Source organism: Oratosquilla oratoria, chromosome 31 (genome assembly GCF_046742065.1).
Source record: "Oratosquilla oratoria isolate Oo_2021 chromosome 31, ASM4674206v1, whole genome shotgun sequence".
Classification (NCBI taxonomy): Eukaryota; Metazoa; Arthropoda; class Malacostraca; order Stomatopoda; family Squillidae; genus Oratosquilla; species Oratosquilla oratoria.
Genome location: NC_134807.1, coordinates 4,542,882 through 4,562,839, shown reverse-complemented (window position 1 = coordinate 4,562,839; position 19,958 = coordinate 4,542,882). Strand labels below are relative to the sequence as shown.

At 41.0% G+C, this 19,958-nt stretch overlaps 1 protein-coding gene across 1 annotated transcript in view; it reads left to right on the top strand.

The window, feature by feature from the left end:
• Positions 1–1,190: 1,190 nt before the first annotated feature.
• The window catches only part of LOC143041695 (F-box only protein 33), a 20,185-nt gene continuing 1,417 nt past the window's right edge, over positions 1,191–19,958 (top strand). Inside the window, exons 1-7 of the mRNA XM_076213707.1 lie at positions 1,191–1,715; positions 10,796–10,962; positions 11,243–11,474; positions 14,208–14,362; positions 14,616–14,736; positions 16,825–17,020; positions 18,390–18,535. Coding sequence (XP_076069822.1) covers positions 1,392–1,715; positions 10,796–10,962; positions 11,243–11,474; positions 14,208–14,362; positions 14,616–14,736; positions 16,825–17,020; positions 18,390–18,535 — 1,341 coding nt within the window. The 5' untranslated portion in view covers positions 1,191–1,391. The remainder of the gene's footprint in view (positions 1,716–10,795; positions 10,963–11,242; positions 11,475–14,207; positions 14,363–14,615; positions 14,737–16,824; positions 17,021–18,389; positions 18,536–19,958) is intronic.

The following is a 19,958-nucleotide window of genomic DNA, read 5'->3' as shown; positions in this document are numbered from 1 at the left end:
ATGTTTCCCATTTGTAGGGTTGTTTCCAACAGAGACAGCCCTCAATGGAGAAGACGAAGAGGACATCAACAGAATCCATGGCTGAGGCGCGTTGATCAAATCTTTCGGGAGTTGTTTGTAGTGAGAAGGGAGGCTGCTTGGGAGATTGTTCGGAGAGACTTTGGGGACTGGCGATGGTGCATGAATGCATCAACGCGTTCTCTAGCGTATTCTCCAAAATTATGATGGTCAGTTATCGTCACGCGACAAAGAGGCAAGGACTATCCAACATGGTGGGTGCTGGGGACACTGCGGTCTTACATGAGAACGCGTGAGACATTTAGTTTAACTTATCAATGTACGTGGATTGATGTACAGTACTGTGTGCATGACAGGAAACGTGGAAGTATATAAAACTCGCATGTACTCAAACCTACTGAAATATCTTTAATTAACGAACCATTATGAGGCAATTTCTACAGATATCGGGTTGTCAAAATTAGATAATGCATAGCATTTAAAACAATAGCTACATGATCATACTCATCAAGTTGCTATTGGTTTAGCCTTTATTGAAGTCAACATATTTAAAGGTACAATTTGGGACTTCGTTGTAGCTAAATTTCAAAGCGGGCATAACAGTGGTTATCAAAAGAAAGAACACATTATAACCGTAAACAACTTTCTCTTGTCATTCTCTGTCATGTTTATTCTGAATTAAAGGATATACGCAGTCTTTACAATCCTGCAAATAATTATATTTAGCTCTTGGCAACACACTGCTGCGCATCAGTTCTTTGACAGATCAAAATCTTCGAGCGAGTTAATACATTTTCGTATAGTTTTATTAAACTTACTAGGTTTATGGTAAGAATTCATATTATGATATTTCTATGAAGTCAGCAAGCAAAATTGTATTACTGATACAATACAAAAATTATGAATGTGGTATGACTCAAGATTTATTATAATGTATATTACTATATATCAATAAGCAGAAACTTTCTTTGTATTCAAAGATATTTCCCAATCCTCTACGTTACTTTGAATATATTTTTGTCTCAGTTTATAGTATTGTGATATTAATTGACTAAACATCATTCACTGTGATGTATTATTAACACAGTATCTTCTTGGTACCAATGAATAATTGTAGAACCGTACATGTTTGTTGATTATCAACCTTATCTTAACATTTGACATTAGATGGTTCTGCAGGAGTTACAAAGCATTAATAGAGGAATAGTTTTCTTTATAATAGTGACAGTTAGGTGAAAGTGAATGAAGGATCATATATACATAATTACAAACGAACGTATGATACATCTAGTCAGTTATGCGATTAAAGGACTACATTTCATTCCAGTGTATCTTCAGATCAAGATTTGGCAGCAGAGCGTTAGTTAGTAAACATGTCGACACAGCCCCAATGGCACTGGAACTTTCTTCCTAGCGTTATTTTGATCGAAATTCTGTCTTATTTGCCATTGTCTGATAGAATTAGTGCTTGCTCTACCTGTAAATCATGGCGCCCAGCCTTATTTCACCCTAATTTTTGGAGAAAATTAGCGTTTGAGTTCAAAAGTAACGAAATAGGGCAGGTGGAAAGGTCCAAGTTCCTGGCCTCTTGGGGAGCCAGGAAACTCAGATCCTGTGTACTCCATTTCGAGACCATCAGCGCTTCTTGCCTCTCCGAAACAGATCATGTATTACTCAAACTCACACGAAACCCTCAGGTATGTACACACAGAATTATGATTGAGGTGTTAATTATCCTTGAGAACAAAAGTTTTGGTACTGGTGACCTTCACCTTCTAAAGTAAGGACTAATTGTTTTGGGGTATTGTATTACGTTCTTGAATATATACGTGGCGTGAGAAGTTAGTATATGTGCTTTCATATTATGACATGTAAATATAGATGTGTTAGTAGTAGTACTAAGTTTTTGATTGTCATAAATTTTAGCAGAATTCTCACCGTGGGAATGTAATGTAATGGGAAGTGTTAAGAAACTGATATTAGCCTGACTTAAGAAACTTTGAATATATAGAAACTGATAAATGGTTACAACTCCTGAGATCTGGTAAATTTTTGCTTTTCTGCAATGACTGCATGAAATCACAACATGCAACTGCTCAAGATTTTTGCAGAGATTGAAATTAGTGAAACTGTATATTTTTCTATTTTTCCTGATTACCATAGTTTTTTGGGGCAATTTCTCTCTGATCTACTCTTAAGTATGGTCTGCTCAACCTGTTCCAACACCCTTAAGTCACCTTCATTGTCCCTTTAAATTTTTAGTTCTGTTGCAATTGCACACAAATGCATTTTTCACATTTTTTTTTCTTTTGCATTTGAAAGACTTATTTTTCATGGAATTGTTAGGTTAGGAGCTATTGGACAGCAAAAATTTCATTATAGATATTTGTGTTTGTGTGCTTCTGGAATTTTACTGGATTTTACTACAAACGTTGGTGATATTATTATTGGTTTGTGACAGTATTCTGTTGAGAGCACTTTCATTGGAAGAACTAGATCTGAACAATAATAGGAAAGGAATAAATCTTGCAAAGGAGAAAAGATTACCATAACTTGGAAAGGTGTAGGGCCAACTCAGCCAACCAACTTGGCCTTGACATATATCAACTCAGCCTCAGCCAATTACTGAGATTACCAACTCAGCCCATCTTCAACTACTAACCTGTTCTTTATTTTCAAAAAATGCATATGATCTCATGGACTGTGTATGGAGTTATGATAAAGTCTTACATCTATCCCAAAACTGAAGTAGATAGCCTTGTACATGAATGTGGACTAGTTTGCCCATGGTGGGGAATAATATGAACACAAAGTAATATTTTGGGTAAATTTTTAGAAATGCACACCTATGCAATATAGCAATAGAAAATTTCATATGAATTTTGTAAATTATAAAACATAAATGTAATATGCTTTTTTCTTGGCGGAAATCAATAACAGAAAAATTGCTAGAAGCAATATACAAATGAATGAAGCCACAGCCACTGCTTGAGATGCCATTTTTATTTCAATAGATGCTTAGGTAAAAAAAATTAAAGTATGATAAATGCATCTATTCTAACCTAACTTAACCTACATACCTAACCCAACCTGCATTTAGTAATGCAGTACCTGTAATTCTAGAAGTCATCAGGGTCGTCATTGTCATCTTTTACCTCTGAATCTATCAAAACAAAGATGGCATCTCAAGGAGTCACTGCAACTTTGATAATTTCTGTATTGCTTTTAGCAATATTTTCTGTTATTGATTTCTGCCAAGAAAAATATATATTATGTTGATGTATTATGATTTACAAAACTAATACTTGATTTTCTAATGCTATATCATGTAGGTGTGCACTTGTAAAACATACCCATTTCTAATGTTTTGAAGATTTTATTTTACTAATCATTTCTATATATTGTCATAGACAGATAAATGCATAGAGGATTGGAACAGGACATATATACAATGTCAAAGCACAAAAGATAAAATATAAATTTTCAATTGATCAATATAAAAATCCAGCATGTCCATGTTGATCCATCCAGAGCACAAAAGTAAAAAAAAAAAAACATTGCAAATGAGCATGTACATTTTGATCCCAGTAAAGCACAAATATGATAGAATAATACTCCAAGTGGCCAACCAAGTCAGTAAGAAAACAGCCCGAGTTGGTATAGGATGAGGCCAAGCTGGTTGGCGGAATTGGCGATAAGCCGAGTTGACCTGTGACCCCTAGAAAATGAGAAATATCTTCAGTCGTGTAAGACAATGGGCACTTATTCATCTGTTCTCCAAGAGCAGATTCTGAATGGTCAGATTGGAATAGGGAATTGATTCCACAGTGTCTATTCTTTGGGATCAGTCAGTTAATCTTTAGCTCCAGGTCTCTCGTACAGAAGACCAACAGTCCCTAGGTAATCAACAATAACCGCTGGATTGGCCCGTAAGTCACACAAGGAAGAGATCTTATGTTGTTTGTTAGGTATGACTAGAATGGGGCCAAAAGGTGTTTAGTATCTTGTATGATAATTATATCTGGGATAGTTGCTTTCACAGTCAGGTCTATTCTCTGTTGGCATTATTTTAAAGCTAGGTGGTGACCAGAATGCAGTCCTACCATTATGGCTTTTGCTTGTTGTGGTGTGGATTTCTTTATAGGGCTGATGTTTGAAGGTGTTTGGTTGTTGGTAGTGTATATACCATATATATTTTGTGTGGATGTCTTACATGTTGTAGGTAGTTGTGTTTGTATGTTTGACTTATTTCAACTAATTATAGTATATAGGAAAGGTGCAATGCTCATTGGGTCTCATCTACTTTTGAATTTTTTTATACCAAACCTCATATCCATGTACAGTTTCAACTTAATCTGTTTCCTTGATTTCCAATTATCATATTTAGATTTGAATTCATATATTGTTTGAGCTTGGGCTATATCACTTTCTAAGTGATTCCATGTATTTATGCATCTATATGGAAAACTGTATTTCTTCACATTTTTTAATTATGTGGTCGTTCTTGGTTTGTTCCCATGACCTCTTAAAGCTCCCTCATCCTTAATCAAGAGATCTCTTGTCAATGCAATCTATCCCCTTTAGTGACCTGAATACAGTAATCATATCACCCCTCTCTTCTATCTCTTTCATCATATGGTTTATTTGCCAGGCTAGGGACCAGTGTAGTTCCTGCCTTTTGTATTCTCTCAATCTTGCTTACATCTTGCACTCTGTGTGGGGACCATATTACTGATGCATATTTTATTCTTGGACGAATCAGGGTTTCAATCAGTTTTTTCATCATCTCCTCATCCATATAGGGAAAAGCCACTTTAATCTTCTGCAGTAGTCTGTACATCTCTCCCACAGTCTTGCTGATATGTCTGTTAAGTGACAGGTTGTCTTTTACAACACCCCCAAATTTTTCTCCTCCTTTGTTTTTGTAATGGGTTGTCTTCCCAAGGAATAATTTAAGGATGGTCTTTTGCAACTTTGCCCATTTCCAGTATTTTGCATTTTTTGGTATCGAACTTCATTTCCCATACTTGGCTCCATGCAAGAATAGTATGTAGTTCTTTTTGCAATAGTATACCACCATCCTCCTCATTTTTCACTCATCTCATAATAACTATCATTGTGAGAAGTGCTTTAAGAGATCATAGGAGTAAATTAAGAAAGACCATATGGCACAGTGTACTTCACAAGCTGAAGTCTGGAGAGGAAAAAATTCTGACCACAGCCAGTGAAAAGAGAGCCAAGCGGAAGGCACACGCCCCAGCAGCCACACATGCAGCAAATGCGGCCGAGACTGCCACTCCCGCATCGGACTCACCAGCCACAGCCGTCACTGTCGCTAGCAAAATCATGACTTTCTCCGGCGCAATATCCATAGTCGATATCGACTGATGGAGGCCTACTACTATATGTTGAAAAGATGTGAAGAAATAGTTTTCCACATGCCTTGCCATTGGACCTCCACATCACTGGGAGTTTGCTCTTCTGCACTTTGTTTTTGTGAAAAGGATGTGGAGCTTCCAAGTGGTAGATGAGAAGAGGCTCAATTTTTAAGTCACCTCTAGCACTGGTACATAACAGGAGGATAAGGCTGTCTTTCATAGACTTGTGGCCAGATAGTGCCTTTTCTCTCATGATGATATCCTCCTTTGGCATCTTTTCCCAAAAGAGGACTGTTTTAATGCATTTAAAAACCTGTTGCAGCACAAAGGGCCCAGTGTTGATGACTGTCTTGAATCTTTTTTTTTTACAAAGTAATCCACACCCATCATGTCCAAACTTGCCACTTCACTATGGTACACGACACTGTGGATGCCTGTTCTTAAGTTCATGAACTTTTCAAACCATCCACTCACTACTTGCCTGAAATGCCTTATTGTCTGCAGATGTTATTGGTGTATTCTTGATAATGTCCTGATGCATTAATATAGCTTTCTTGAAAATTGTTGTCTCTTATCATGTCTTGGACCAGCTGTTTCTCATTGATTTACACCGTTAACAGCTCTTCCACCTCATCCAGATCTTAGGGTCAACACTTGCTCACCATGGCCATGTCCATTTTCTCAATTTCTTCCTTTTTCTTTAGTATGGTGCAGATGGTTGAGGGTGACCAGCCAAACATTTTTCCAAGATCTATCACCCTGACACTGCTCTCGTGCTTTCCTAATATCTCTTTCTTCACTGCATTGATGGTGGGGTCCTTCCCCTTCTTGTTAGAAGCCACTGGCTCCCCTCGCAACATCTTAGCAACTGCAGGGTAAATAACACACCACAGGAGAAATTAGGCAGTGATCATGTGGTGTAGCAAAGAATGAGGAAGGAAGAATGAGATGGTGTTGTAAGTGTTCAGCCACCTGGTGGCAGTATTAACAAGTAACAGATCTGGTGCAGAAACGTAGCATGGATATTGCTTGTTTTTGTTATTTAGTAGTACATATATGTATATGCTTATAGTGTATTAACCTTTTCCATATGATGCCTATGTATGCATCATGAGGTAGGAATGGGGATATAAGGATGATGAGTTAAACACCATGTGAGGACGGAGCCTTTATTTGTATGACGTTTCGCTTATTACAGCTTTTTCAAGTACCGTATAAAGGTTCCATTCTGTCCTCGGTGTTGTGACAATTTTCATGAAAGTAGCAGTTGCCGACAAGACTGACGAGTTAAACACCATATGAGGACGGAGCCTTTATTTGTACGACGTTTCGCTTATTACAGCTTTTTCAAGTACATGAGGATGCCAGCATTGGTGTCTTGATTATATTTACTTTGTAGTCGTAGCTGAGTGACCCCTGTATTCTGTGAACTGGCTTGATCAAATTTTCTGCGGTTATTAATATTCAGTGAAAGAGAATGAGTGATACAGCTGTAACTATATTTTATAATACAAGTATTGTGGTGCATCATCTAATCATCATACATCAGGCAAAGTAATTGGACAGGAACCCAGAGGACATGCAAATAAGTAGGTGACCATTAAGCATGGTCCATCCTTGCTGCAGCCCGGAGTTCCTGGAGGTTCCTGCCGGCGTTGACAGTGGATGGTAGCTGGCCCACACGAGCACTGGCATTGCAAGTGACGATGCTCCTGACATACTCAGCGGCCTTGTCACAGTTGGTCTCGTCCTCCAACGTGGGGCAGGAGACTAGGGCTCATGAAAGGGTGTTTGGGATACAGAACCACTTCCTGGCGCACCATACTGCCATGAAGACGAAGGCCGAGAGATACTTAAGCTGCTAGAAACAGGGTTTCTCAACAGTGCCCAGGATATAGGAGTTGAGGATGGGGATGAGCAGGCAATGGTCCGTCATCAACATGAAGTTGTGCAAACTGAACAGATATAGTTTGCACCTACACATTGCCCAGGCAACAGCGAGCATCTCCAGCTCACTGATGGCATAACGAGTTTCTGCATCCGTCAGGAATTGCAAGATGCAGGTGCCTCTGATCATCATCCTAGAGGAGGGCGTACCCAATGCCGTAGAGGCGCAACACATCTGTCTGAAGAACAACATGCAGAATGGGGTCGAAGAGTGCCAGTATGGGCAGTGACGACAGAGCTCGCTTGACGTCAACAAAGGCTTTGTCATGATTCGGAGTTCAGGTAAATGAGCGTTTAGGGGTTTTAGGGGCCATAAGGGTTGTACTGCGGTCGCAGTACCTGGAGAGAAGTTCGCTAGTTGGTTCAACAGGCCCACGAAGGAGTTGATGTTGGTCAAGTTGGCATGCGTGAGGAAATACCATGTGGCAATGACGTTGTCCTTATCAGCAGAGATGCCATTGGCGGAAAGTCGGTAGCGACAGAAGCTGATGTGAAGGTGCAGTGACCATGAATTTCTCTTTGTAGAGAGTAATGCCATTGGGGTAACACCTAGTGAGTATTTGATGGATCCTCCAGAAATGGGAGGGGAGGTCCTCGTAAAACAGGAAGATGTCATCCACCACCTTAACACAATTTGCAAGGCCCTGTAGAGCCAAGTCGCCATGGAGGCAGTAGCTGCAAAGCCCATTGGTCCCCGCCAATGCTTGTATCGCCTGTAAGGAGTGATGAACGTGGTGAAATACTGGTCCTCTTCGGCGAGTTCCATCTACCAATAACTGTGCAAGGTGTCTGCTGTCATAAAGTACCTCGCAGTGTGGTTGACACTGCGGACAGCCGTGAAATGTGTGGGTGAGGGATGGGTGGGGTGTGATACCAGAGAATTGAGTTTGGTCAGGTCCACCGTGATACGTACACCGTTACTCTTGATTATGAGAACCATTGGGTGGCACCACTCCAAAGGCTCCTCACCAGCAGTCGTGATGATACCTTGCTGCACCATTGAATCAAGTTCTTTTTTCACTTGTTTCTGTAAAGCGAACGGTATCGACCAGGGTGTGGGGATGGCGAAGGGCACCACTTCGGCTTTCAGGTGGATTCTTATGGGAGGGACCCACCATCTTTCCTAGGGTATCGGTGTGGAGGTCCTCTTTGGAGACTAACACGTCGCTAAATTTCCGTAGGAGGTAGTCACCAGTGGCAGATGGCAAACTAGTAGCAGGGAGGGGTAACTCGGTACACCTATTCACACGGGTCACAGCGAAGATGGGTTTCAGGAAGTTGGGTGAGATTATGACCAACTCGTGTTAGTGGCCAAACAAGAGAAGGGGCATTTGGACCCCTTTGTGGACCTGTGTATTGGTGGTACAGTCCCTGTCACCGAGCGTCAAGGTGGCCCGGAAACATCCCACAGCAGGTGACATGTAAGCCATCGGCTATGGATGTGGGTGCCAGGGGTAGGGACTGCAAGCTGGCCCTAGGTATACCCAGTATGTCTAGGTGTCGAGTGCCAATCACCGTAACGTTTGCACCTGTATCAGGTAACCTATGCAAACCCAAGGACACATCCCAGAAGTGAAGAAGGATGCAGACGGACGTCAGACATATATGGGAGTCATCAGTAATGTGACGGCAATTGCTGAGGGGGGAGCTGTGCCAGAACTTGATGAACTGTGGTGTCCCTGGCTCTGATCCTTGGCCGACTTGCAGTACTTCTCCCAGTGACACTTTTTTATTGCAGGCGCAGCATTGGACGTCTCTGGCAGGGCACTTCGGGATACGAGGGTAGTGTCCTTTTTGCCAGCATTTGGGGCAGGTACTGTCAGCTGCCCAGCATTTCCTGGGGTCATGCTGGTGGTTAGATGACTGGCAGGTATCGATAGGTTACGAGCATATGGAGGGAGGATGCTGTGACGAGGCCGTTCACGCCCAGCGCTGAGCTTGGTTGTATATGGAGACAGGACATAGGCTCGGGGCAGCGTGAATGGCTGGGGCTGTTATCCTCGCTGCTTTGTATAAGCATCAGTAGGTCATGATATCCTGCAATGATCCACCTGCGGTAAGAGAGCTGCGCCATGTATCATTACCGTGGAAGGCGACAGTGAAACACGTAGAACAATTAAATATTATTTGGAATATCAGTCTACATGAAAGGGTGCCACATGCGACGCCGATGGCTATGACCATGACTCTAGCATTGCACGAATGCCCACGGGGTGCACCTAGCCCGCAGGACATGCGGTGTTGCCAGGTGTTAATGAGGTCGTTTACAAATTTACCTAGTAGCCCTTTGCTCTGGGCATAATTACATCCATGTGGCATCAGCATGCTACAATGTCTACACTCATAAGTATATAATGTGTTATTGTTGTGCTGCAGTGTCTTAATATAACAGTGTAGGCCTACATAGCACTACACTTTTATATTACCTAGTACTCTCATGTATCGAACCGTATGAAGGGTGCCATTGTACTCTTGTGTGAGTAACGCATCTTGCTACATAGTGTGCCATAGCAACTACGCCACAGTTACACCACAGTTACACCACAGTGGGGGTGGTCCTCCATGAATCAGTGTTGGTTTGGAGAGATGGGCAAATAAGTTATCATTGATTTCTGCAATAGACTTTCTATCAGCTTGGATACAATGGACAGTAATGAGATTAGTCTGTTGAATGCTGGGTTTTCTGGGGCTTTGGTTTTATCGTGGGCTTAAAATGTGTTCTTTTCCAGATTTATAAAATTTTGTTGTAAAGCCAGGAGTGGTTATTTTTTCTTTCTTTCTTTCTTTCTTTCTTTCTTTCTTTCTTTCTCTCCATTTAGGCCAAAGTATTTCAGGTGGATATTTAAGATCTTATTAAGACCTTCTGCATGTTTATTTTTTTATTTTTTTATATATTTTTATTTATTTATTCTTTTTTTCTCTCTCCCTCCACACCTTTGTTAGAGAAGGGGTGGCATCTGTATTGAGCTTGATTTTCCATATCTCTGTAGCTGTTTTCCAATGTTCTAGAGTTGTGAGTTTGAAACTAGTTTTAGAGAACATTTTCTTCATGATATAATGCAATGCTGTTTTGGTGAAGGCATTTTTCCTTGGATTGTATTACGACATAACAAGTGGTGGGGGATAATTCACCTCTGGGTTTAGGTTCCTGCTGTTGTGTTGTGTCTTGGTGCATCATCTCTGACTATAGTAGTGTGGCAGGGAATAGGGTCGCTTCATCCACAAAGAGCTAAGATGGATTCCCCCCCCCCCCCGCGCCATGTATATACTTTGACTTGGGTGGGGAGACCTTTTGTCATATGTATGTCAAATTTGTAACCATGGTATGATTGAAATAGATTTGTAAAGATTTATAGCATAATAGGAAATCTGTAGAACTTCATGACTATGTAGAAAGAGACGTGAAGGAATGATGTCAATTTTCAACTGTATTTTCTCTTCTTTGTTCACAGGTGGAGGAGTTAGTTCTGTGGCCATCTCACTGCCATACATTTTTGAGAGGTCAAGATCGTTTCTACTATTATTACCAACTTCGTAACAATAATAACAATAACAACAAGAATACTATAGCCTCAAGATGCCTGCCAATTAGGAGGTCCTCATACCAATTTATTGAGAGGTAAAACTGCAGTGGGAAGGGTGGGCCTTTGGTGTGATTTATGATTTGTCTGAGCCACTTCCTCATATATGGGGTATTGCAGCCTTAGTATATAGGAAAATGCAATCCTGTAGCTATTCTGATAAACTTTTGAAAACCATTAACTACTTCAACATGTTTGCTTTTCATGACAGTGTCCTTGAGTCCAGCCTTTAGTATATGGAAAAATTTAATCCTGTAGCTATTCTGATAAACTTTTGAAAACTATTAACTACTTAAACATGTTTGCTTTTCATAACAGTGCCCTTGAGTCCATTGAGGAGGTGATTATAAACAGCAGAAACCTTAGAACTCTAATACTTGGATGCCTTCAAGACCTCACAGACCGAATAGACGTATTGCTTCCCATCCTAGGCCAGTATCAGGGTTCTAGTATCTCCACTCTTGGAGCAGCCTCAGTCAAGTATGATCCAAACTCCTATGCTTTACTGGACATAACACCAGATCACTTTACACCACTGACAAATTTGCAGGTTAGTTCATAAGCCATAAGAGAAGGTATTAGAAATGTAAAGATATTTGTGTGTATGTATATATGTGGTCGCCTGTCATCACTGTTGTCGTTTCTTTGTGCCATCTTTCTTTTGTGATTTTATTTTCTTATGCTTTACTAGACAACACCAGATCACTTTACACCACTAACAAATTTGCAGGTTAGTTCATAAGGCATAAGAGAAGGTATTAGAAATGTAAAGATATTTGTGTGTATGTATATATGTGGTCCCCTGTCACCTCTGTTGTCATTTCTATGTGCCATCTTTCTTTTGTGATTTTACTTTCTTATGTTTTACTGGACATAACACCAGATCATTTTACACCACTGACAAATTTGCAGATTAGTTCATAAGGCATAAGAGAAGGAATTAGAAATGTAAAGATATTTGTGTGTATGTTATGTGGTCGCCTGTCACCACTGTTGTTGTCTCTATGTGCTGTCTTTCTTTTGTGATTTTACTTTCTTATTGTAAGTCTTTCACTTTCTACTTTCCTCTCAACACTGTCTTTGTTACGTATGATAGTCACTCACAATTTTAGTAGGAAAGCCCTGTGGTTCCAATCATTCCACTTAGTAGTATCTTATGTATAGGTGAGGGGAATTAAACAGAGCTTGATTTTTCTTTCCTTTCTTCCCGAATATTACTACACTTGGTTCTATAAGTTACACCATGGGACTCCCATCAGGAATGTAAAGATGTATGAAACAAAAACATAATGATTAAATATAATATACAATTATGTATTTACCAAAGGCTTTTTCCACCTTACAAGGGAGGTAGCCAAGTCAAAAGGCACGTACCCTCTCCCACTCCACTCCACTCCCCTCCCCTCCACCACGCTTTCCTCCCTCTCCTCTTAGCTCCTCATGGATGACAGGTCATCTCTGTATCCTGTCCACTGCCCTGGGTCAGAAGCAATGCAATGAGACACAACACATCCACAGCAAGGCCGCTTCACTTAATCAGTGACCCCTATTCTCCATCCCCTCATGCAGAAGAAAGAGAAGATGAGGGAGAAATCTCTTCAGGCTGCATCAAAATATTTATATATAACCACCTCTCCGCTGAATGGCCTACCGAGTCCGGCGCTTGGCCTTCAAGCCAAAATTTTCATAAATCAATCAATCATGACCACCTCCTACCCATCCATCCCCTACCCCCTCTCTTCTTTACATCACAGTATCATCTATACACAACCATTCTCCACTTGCCCCTATCTCTTCCCTTCTTCCTTCCTTGCTCAACAGACATTTCCCTCTTGCTCAACGTCTCTTTCACCCCGTCCATCCACCTTATCCTTGGTCGTCTCCTCAAGTTCACTCCCTCCACCTCTGCATTCTACACCTCTTTTACTAATCTTCATTCATTCATTCTTTCCATGTATCCAAACCATCCCAATACTCTTCCATCAACCCTATCTGCCATATTATTTTCCACTCCCGCTCTCCTCCTCATTTCCTCATTTCTCACTCTTATACAACCTTGCAACCCTTACCATACTTTTTAGACATTTCATATCAAATCAGGAAGCTCGCTGGCCGAGCGGGTTAGGGCATTGTTACTTGCAGCGAAGGTCGAGGGGATGGCAGTTTGAGCCCTGCCACCGGTGAAATTGAACCAAGGGCATGGTTCATTAAATCCCTCGCTACAAAGTCCTCTGTAAGGGGCATCGTCCTAGCCTTCTTATAGGGGGGGAGTTTGTGACGTTAAATCAAATCATATCATATCAAACCCATGTAAACTTATCTCTCCCTCTCTTAAATTCCAATACCCTGCACCATACAGTGCTATATATTTATGAAATATGATTATGAAATGAAAAAAATTATAATAATAATAAAATCCAATATACCTTGTCAGCGAGTCTTCTTCCACAAGGAGCCAAGAGAGAAGGGACAGCAATTGACTGTGGGGTGGGTAAGGTGGTGTGTGCCATGATTAGGCTATCCCCCTTACAAGGGGAAAATTCTTTTTGGTTTATGAATGTATGTTTTCGAGTAGTAATTTTGTACCAAAAGTTAGGAAAATACAACTAGTTCATATATTTTGATCCCAAACATTATTTTATTTATCTTCCCAGTAACTGCCCAAGTTTCATTCTTTTCTCTTTCCTGCTAAGTTAGTCCTGCAACTTTTTAACAGGAACTACACTGGGCAGTGCTCAGCAGCAGGGTTTTATTAATTTTACTGTCTAAATATGATTGTGATTGCAGAGGTTCTGCTAAATACAACCACCACATGGAAGCTTTACACTGTTCTAGATTAAACCATTATAGTATGGTCACATTTCCCTCTTGTGCTATTATTCTTCTGACGTGTATCAGCAGATGACAGGTTGAAATATTCTAAGCAGTCCTAAGTCCAGAATAAGCCTTCCTTAAAATATGTTGTTTTGTCTGTTGAAGAAGGTGGAAAAAAAGTCGTGGGTCTAGTTCCGAGTTTTTTTTTAGTTTATTCCTGACTGGTTTTGCTCTATGCTTCTTCACAGTCACATTCCTCTGAAGAAGCATAGAGCAAAGCCGCTCAGGAATTAACTCAAAAAACTCGGAATTAGACCTATGACTTCTTTTTCCACCTTCTTCAACTTGTCACAATGTCCCAGCTGTTGTTTTGTCTATATTGATTTGTTATTTATTGTATATGTGAATCTATATGATAGATTTTGCTGTCTGTTATATATAGATAATAATGTGGATACTCTTCCAATAGGTGCTAAGTCTAGACTATGACTATGTCAATGATCGCTTGTTAAGTGTCCTGACCCACAATCATCCACTGCGAAAATTTGTCATTCATGTCCATGGCATCGATCAAACGCATAGAGGCACAACAGATTACATGTGGCATCGATTCAAACAGCAACAGTAAGTAGCCAGAGTTACAAAGGTTTACAAAGGCAGAGCATGCTGACAGAAGACCTTTTGGTCCATATCTAGGTCGGATGCAAAAAAAAATCATAATAATGATAAATAGATAAATGAATGAATAAATAAAAACTATAATAATGTGATAAAGTTGCAAATGGGTTATATAGTAGGGCTTTATTGAATTGTGGATGTCTGATATGACATTTGTGTTCTACATAGCTTGTGTCTACATGAGCTTTTGTTTTCACAGCCCACAGTGTTCTCTCACTGTCAACCTCATTCATTCCTATGATGGTGTGGAACAACTTAGTTCAGGTCTTCTTCATCCATCCATGCCCCTCACACACTTCAGGGCATTTTTTTGTGAATGGGTAAGTACTGTAAATTTTATTTTCTTATTAAACACACCCAGGGCAGTGGACAGGATGCAGGGATGACCCATCATCCAGGAGGTGCCAAGAAAAGAGGGAGGGTGGAGGGGAGTGGAATATATAGGAAATGGAATGGGTGGGAGTGGTTTCTATGCCTTTTTCTTTTTGGCTACCCCCCCCATGTAAGGGGGGAAAAAGCCTTTGGTATATGTATGTATTAAACACTCATGCCTACTCCTCAATATTGTTCAAAAAACATAGCTACAGAAGGGATCTGAAGAAGAACAGTTTTCCACATAGAGTGGTGAACACTTGGAACAAACTGGACGAAAAAATAGTGTGCGCAAAAACAATACATGAGTTTAAGAGCAAACTAGACACTACAAGATACAAAGGTGGGACACTATGAATGTACGAGTAGCTCCCCTTCCCGCAAAATACAACTAGGTAAATATCAGTCTACAAAGTTGAGTTCTCTGACCAGACTCCATAAAGAGATGTTTCTTATTCATATTTGGGTGAGGGTGGAAAATAACACCTTATCACTTGTTAGTGGAAGCAGTCCTCAATTCAATCCTCCGTAAAGATATGAAATAGTTTAGTAGAAAGATTTAAATTAAGTAAGGTGGTGTACACTGAATCTAACAAGTGTAATTGTTCTACGAGTTTCACTTGACTTGAAACCCAGAGCCCCACAGTATTTAGTAATGGTCCTTGGATCTTACCATAGATCTCTCTACAAAGAAATATTGGACTGTTGTCTGTATATTATAAGTATGTGTCCGTTCCCATGTCATGGATTAGTAGAAGGAAAAGGTCAGCCTTCCATGTAGTGGTAAGGGTATTTACGAGATGGGAAGACAAATGGCAGATAGATTTTGCCCAATGTCTGTCTTACAAGGAGTTACTATGCTGCAGTTGGAAGAGGATGCTCCAGGCAGAGGTGGAAGTTAGACTGAAAATTGACAGAGTTCAAGCAATCCTCAGTTAATTCTAGATCTAAGCTGGACCACAAAGGAGCACAAATACCCAACCTCCACAAAGAAGTCCTGTCCCAAGGGGCTGGTACCTGGTCTCCTGGTTGAGCCCAGAAACTGTTCACCCGACCATTTCTCTCCAACTGTCTTCCTCCTCCTTTATTTCTGTTTTTCACAAAAGGAGGTAAATTCTGGCACATGCCATCCCACCCCTCCTATTAGCCAGAGAAATAGAAACTAGATCAGGGCCATACATATGCCCAGCATGGACAAAATCAATTAATGAATCTATTATCTAATTCAAAGAGCACTCACAGAGGGCTTTGTAGCATGGAATTTAATGAACTATGCCCTTGGTTCAACTTCGCCAGTGGCAGGATTCAAACCACCCTCACCTCAACCTTCACCACAAGTAATGACGCCCTAACCCGCTCAGCCAGCGAGCTTCCAATATATATATATAATATATGGAAAGAATGAGTGAAGAAAGACTAGTAAAAGAGGTATGGAAGGCAGATGTGGAGGGAGTGAACATAAGGGGACGTCCTAGGATGAGGTGGATGGATGGGGTGAAGGGGGCTTTGGGGAAGAGGGGAATGTCTGTTGAGGAAGGACGGGAGAGGACAGAAGACAGGGGTGAATGGAGAAGGGTTGTATATGGATGATGATGTGATGCCTGAGGTGGAATGGGCGGGGATGGGGGGTGAGGTAGTATGTGTGAGCAGAATTTGACACAGCCCGAAGGGATTTCTCCCCGTCTTCACCTTTTATGCATGGGGGGATGGAGAGCGAGGGGTCGCCAATTTAATGAAGCGGCGATGCTGTGGATGTGCTGTGTCTTGCGACACTGCTTCTGACCCAGGGCAGTGGACAAGGTGCAGGGATGACCCGTCATCCAGGAGGTGCCAAGATAGGAGGGAGGGAGGTGGGTGGAAGGGAGTGGAATATATGGGAAATGAAATGGGTGGGAGTGATTTCTATGCCTTTTTCTTTTTGGCAACCCCCCATGTAAGGGGGAAAGCCTTTGGTATATGTATGTATATTATTATTTATGAATTGCAAGTGCACAGTTTACCTGTAAAGAACTGATTTGTGTATTGCACCCTGACAGATCGACCTAGCAGCCCTGCGTGAAATGTCCAGTTGGTATGCAGGGACCTTGTGCCACCTCATGCTGGTTGATACTCTCAATCATAGTGGCTGGGGCATTCTTACTCATGCCAGAGGTGAGGAGGAACACGATTCTCCTGATCCACTCGTGATGATGGCTTGGCGCTGCAAGAATTTGGAGCACCTCACCCTCTATGGTTAGTGTTATTGTTGTACTTGTTTGTGTAACAAATAATACTGATAACCCACTTTTGGAGGAGAATAAATGAAAGTATAAAGATCTGTATATTTCGACCACTAATTGTGATCCTCTTCAGCAGATGTCACATCTGCTGAAGAGGATCACAGTTAGTGATCAAAATATACAGATCTTTATACTTTCGCATATTCTTCTCCGAAAGTGGGTTATCAGTATTGTTTGTGTAAATAGTGGCATTTCATTTCATAGAGGAGGATATGATGTCCCCATGTCTACATTGTGATGTGTGCATATTTGTTATGTTGTCTGCATAAGAAGAGATTTGTATTTCTGAGGTGTGGGATGTGGGTATATCATGCATGTTTAAGAAAACAGTCAAGCATAAGTACACTTGGGAAATGGTGGAGTATTGAAGGGTGGTTGATGCTGCATTAATGGACTCTGTAGTGATATCTAAAAGAAGAGTTCTGGATATCCATGTTCTTGGAGGAGAGAGTGGGGGAAATATCGGATAATTTTTTGGTGGAAGGTAAGTTAAGAGTGGAGGATAGGTGAAGGAAGAGGAAAAGGGTAGAAGGTAGAGAGGTGCTTAGAGCAAACTGTTTAAATGAGGAGGAAAATCCGAGAAAAATGTGGGAGGAGGTGATGGATAGGGTAGAGGTAGGAGTGGATGAAAATGGGTGTGTTTCAGAGTGAGTGACAAGGTATGGAAAGATCGTATATGGAACAAGATGGGTGGGAGGGAATAAAAGGAAAGGTAGTGAGTAGTGGGATGATGAAATGAAGGTAGTAGAAGAGAAGTGAGCATTCAGGGGTTGGTTGCAAAGTAAGATGAGACATGTGAGAGGTTTAAAGTAAAAAGAAGAGAACCAAAAATAATGGAGGCAAAATACATCCATGGAAGAACACATTCACACCCAGATCACTAAACTAGTTCTTCAAGACATATCACCAAACTCAATACTTCACCAAAAAACAAAACAAAACAAAAAAAAACTGGGACATCTATACTCAGAGTTTATATTGTATTTGTACTTTATAAAGATCATCATAAAAGCTTTGTCCTCACATGATATTTTGCTCTTTCCCTCAATATTTGTGATGCTTGTGAATCCTGCAGCACCTCATATATAGTTTGTCAATTTAGTGCCTAAAAATGTCTAAAAAATTTACCCCTTGTCTATGTAATTGGTGAAATTTTACATAGATATCCCAAAATATCCTTCTTCCTTTATGAGGTTGGTGGGCATTCAAAACATACATCCACCTTGAATCCACCTCATGTCTATCCAAAATCCATTTATTATCCTTTCTATTTATTGTGGAAAAATTAATAGTGTTGATATAATGTTCCAATTTATTTAAAGGATACAGCTATAGCGGATGTGATGTTGTGGCTATTGCTCGGTTGAGAGGAGCAGGGCTTAAGGAACTCTGTATACCTGAATATTGCTTAGAAGTTGGAGATTCTCATGAGTTGGCGGAAGAGGAAGATATTGAAAGTATAACTGAGGTAAGTTATTTTTTTTTTTTTTTTTCTTATAAGTATACCTGGGTGTATCTTTAACCCCTTCGATACGGTGCCGCCTACATAGGCGGCATGAGGAGCAAGTGGATACGCGAGGCTGCCATATCTTGATTATATTTATTGTAGTTGCCCCTGCATAATGACATACTCTCTAAACTGTCTTCATCACATTTTCTATGGTTTTCAAAATTCACGGGTGAAAGAGAGAACGATCGATATAAGTGGTGACTATTTTTTATGATGCGAGTATTATGGCGAAACATCGTACGTCTGGCAGCTAATGCTGCCCGCGAGATTTTGGCCCGTAGTGAAGTGGTTAATGTGTATGATTACTATATCCCTGGAGATAAGAAATAATTCTCATTAGTAAACAGAAAAGGAAGATATTGAATGCATACTGAAGGAAGACAGCCTGTTTTTAAGAAAGCTGTTAAGGACGGTCAAGTGTTTTATGAGAGTAGTAAAAGAGATATGGAAGACAGATGTGGAGGGAGTGAACATGAGGGGACGTCCTAGGATGAGGTGGATGGATGGGGTGAAGGGGGCTTTGGGGAAGAGGGAAATGTTTGTTGAGGAAGGACGGGAGAGGACAGACGACAGGGGTGAATGGAGAATGGTTGTATATGGATGATGATGTGATGCATGAGGTGGGATGGGGGGTGAGGTAGTATGTGTGAGCAAAATTTTGACGCAGCCCAAAGGGATTTCTCCCCATCTTCTCCTTTTATGCATGGGGGGACGGAGAGGGGGGGGGTCGCCGATTTAATGAAGCAGCCTTGCTGTGGATGTGCTGTGTCTTGCAGCACTGCCTCTGACCCAGGGCAGTGGACAAGGTGCAGGGATGACCCATCATCCAGGAGGTGCTAAGATAAGAGGGAGGGTGGAGGGGGGTGGAGTGTATTCAGGGATGGAATGGGTGGGAATGATTTTATGCCTATAACTTTTTGGCTACCTCCCTTGTAAGGGGGAAAAAGCCTTGGTATATGTATGTATGTATGTAGTATTGTGTGTTAGAACTGGAAATGGAGAGGGAGTGGTATGAGGTAAAGGTGGGACTACAACTGGAATGTGGCAGGTCATTATTGCTGTTCAATGTGTACATAGATGGGGTGATGTGAGAGGTAAGTACAAGGTGATGGTCAGGGGGCTGGAGATGGTTATAGAAAATGGAGAAAAGTCGGAGATGAGCCAGTTGTTATTTATTGACGACACTGTGCTTGTGGCGGGATCAGAGGAAGGATTAAGGGAGGTAGTGACAGAGTTTGGGAAGGTATGATAGGAGAAAGTTGAAGGTAAATGTGGACAAAAGTAAGGTGATGAGATGTACAAGGGTAGAGGGTGGCAGTGAGTTGGAAGTAAGCCTAAAGGGAGAAAGGCTGGAGGAAGTGGATAGTTTTAGGTATTTTGG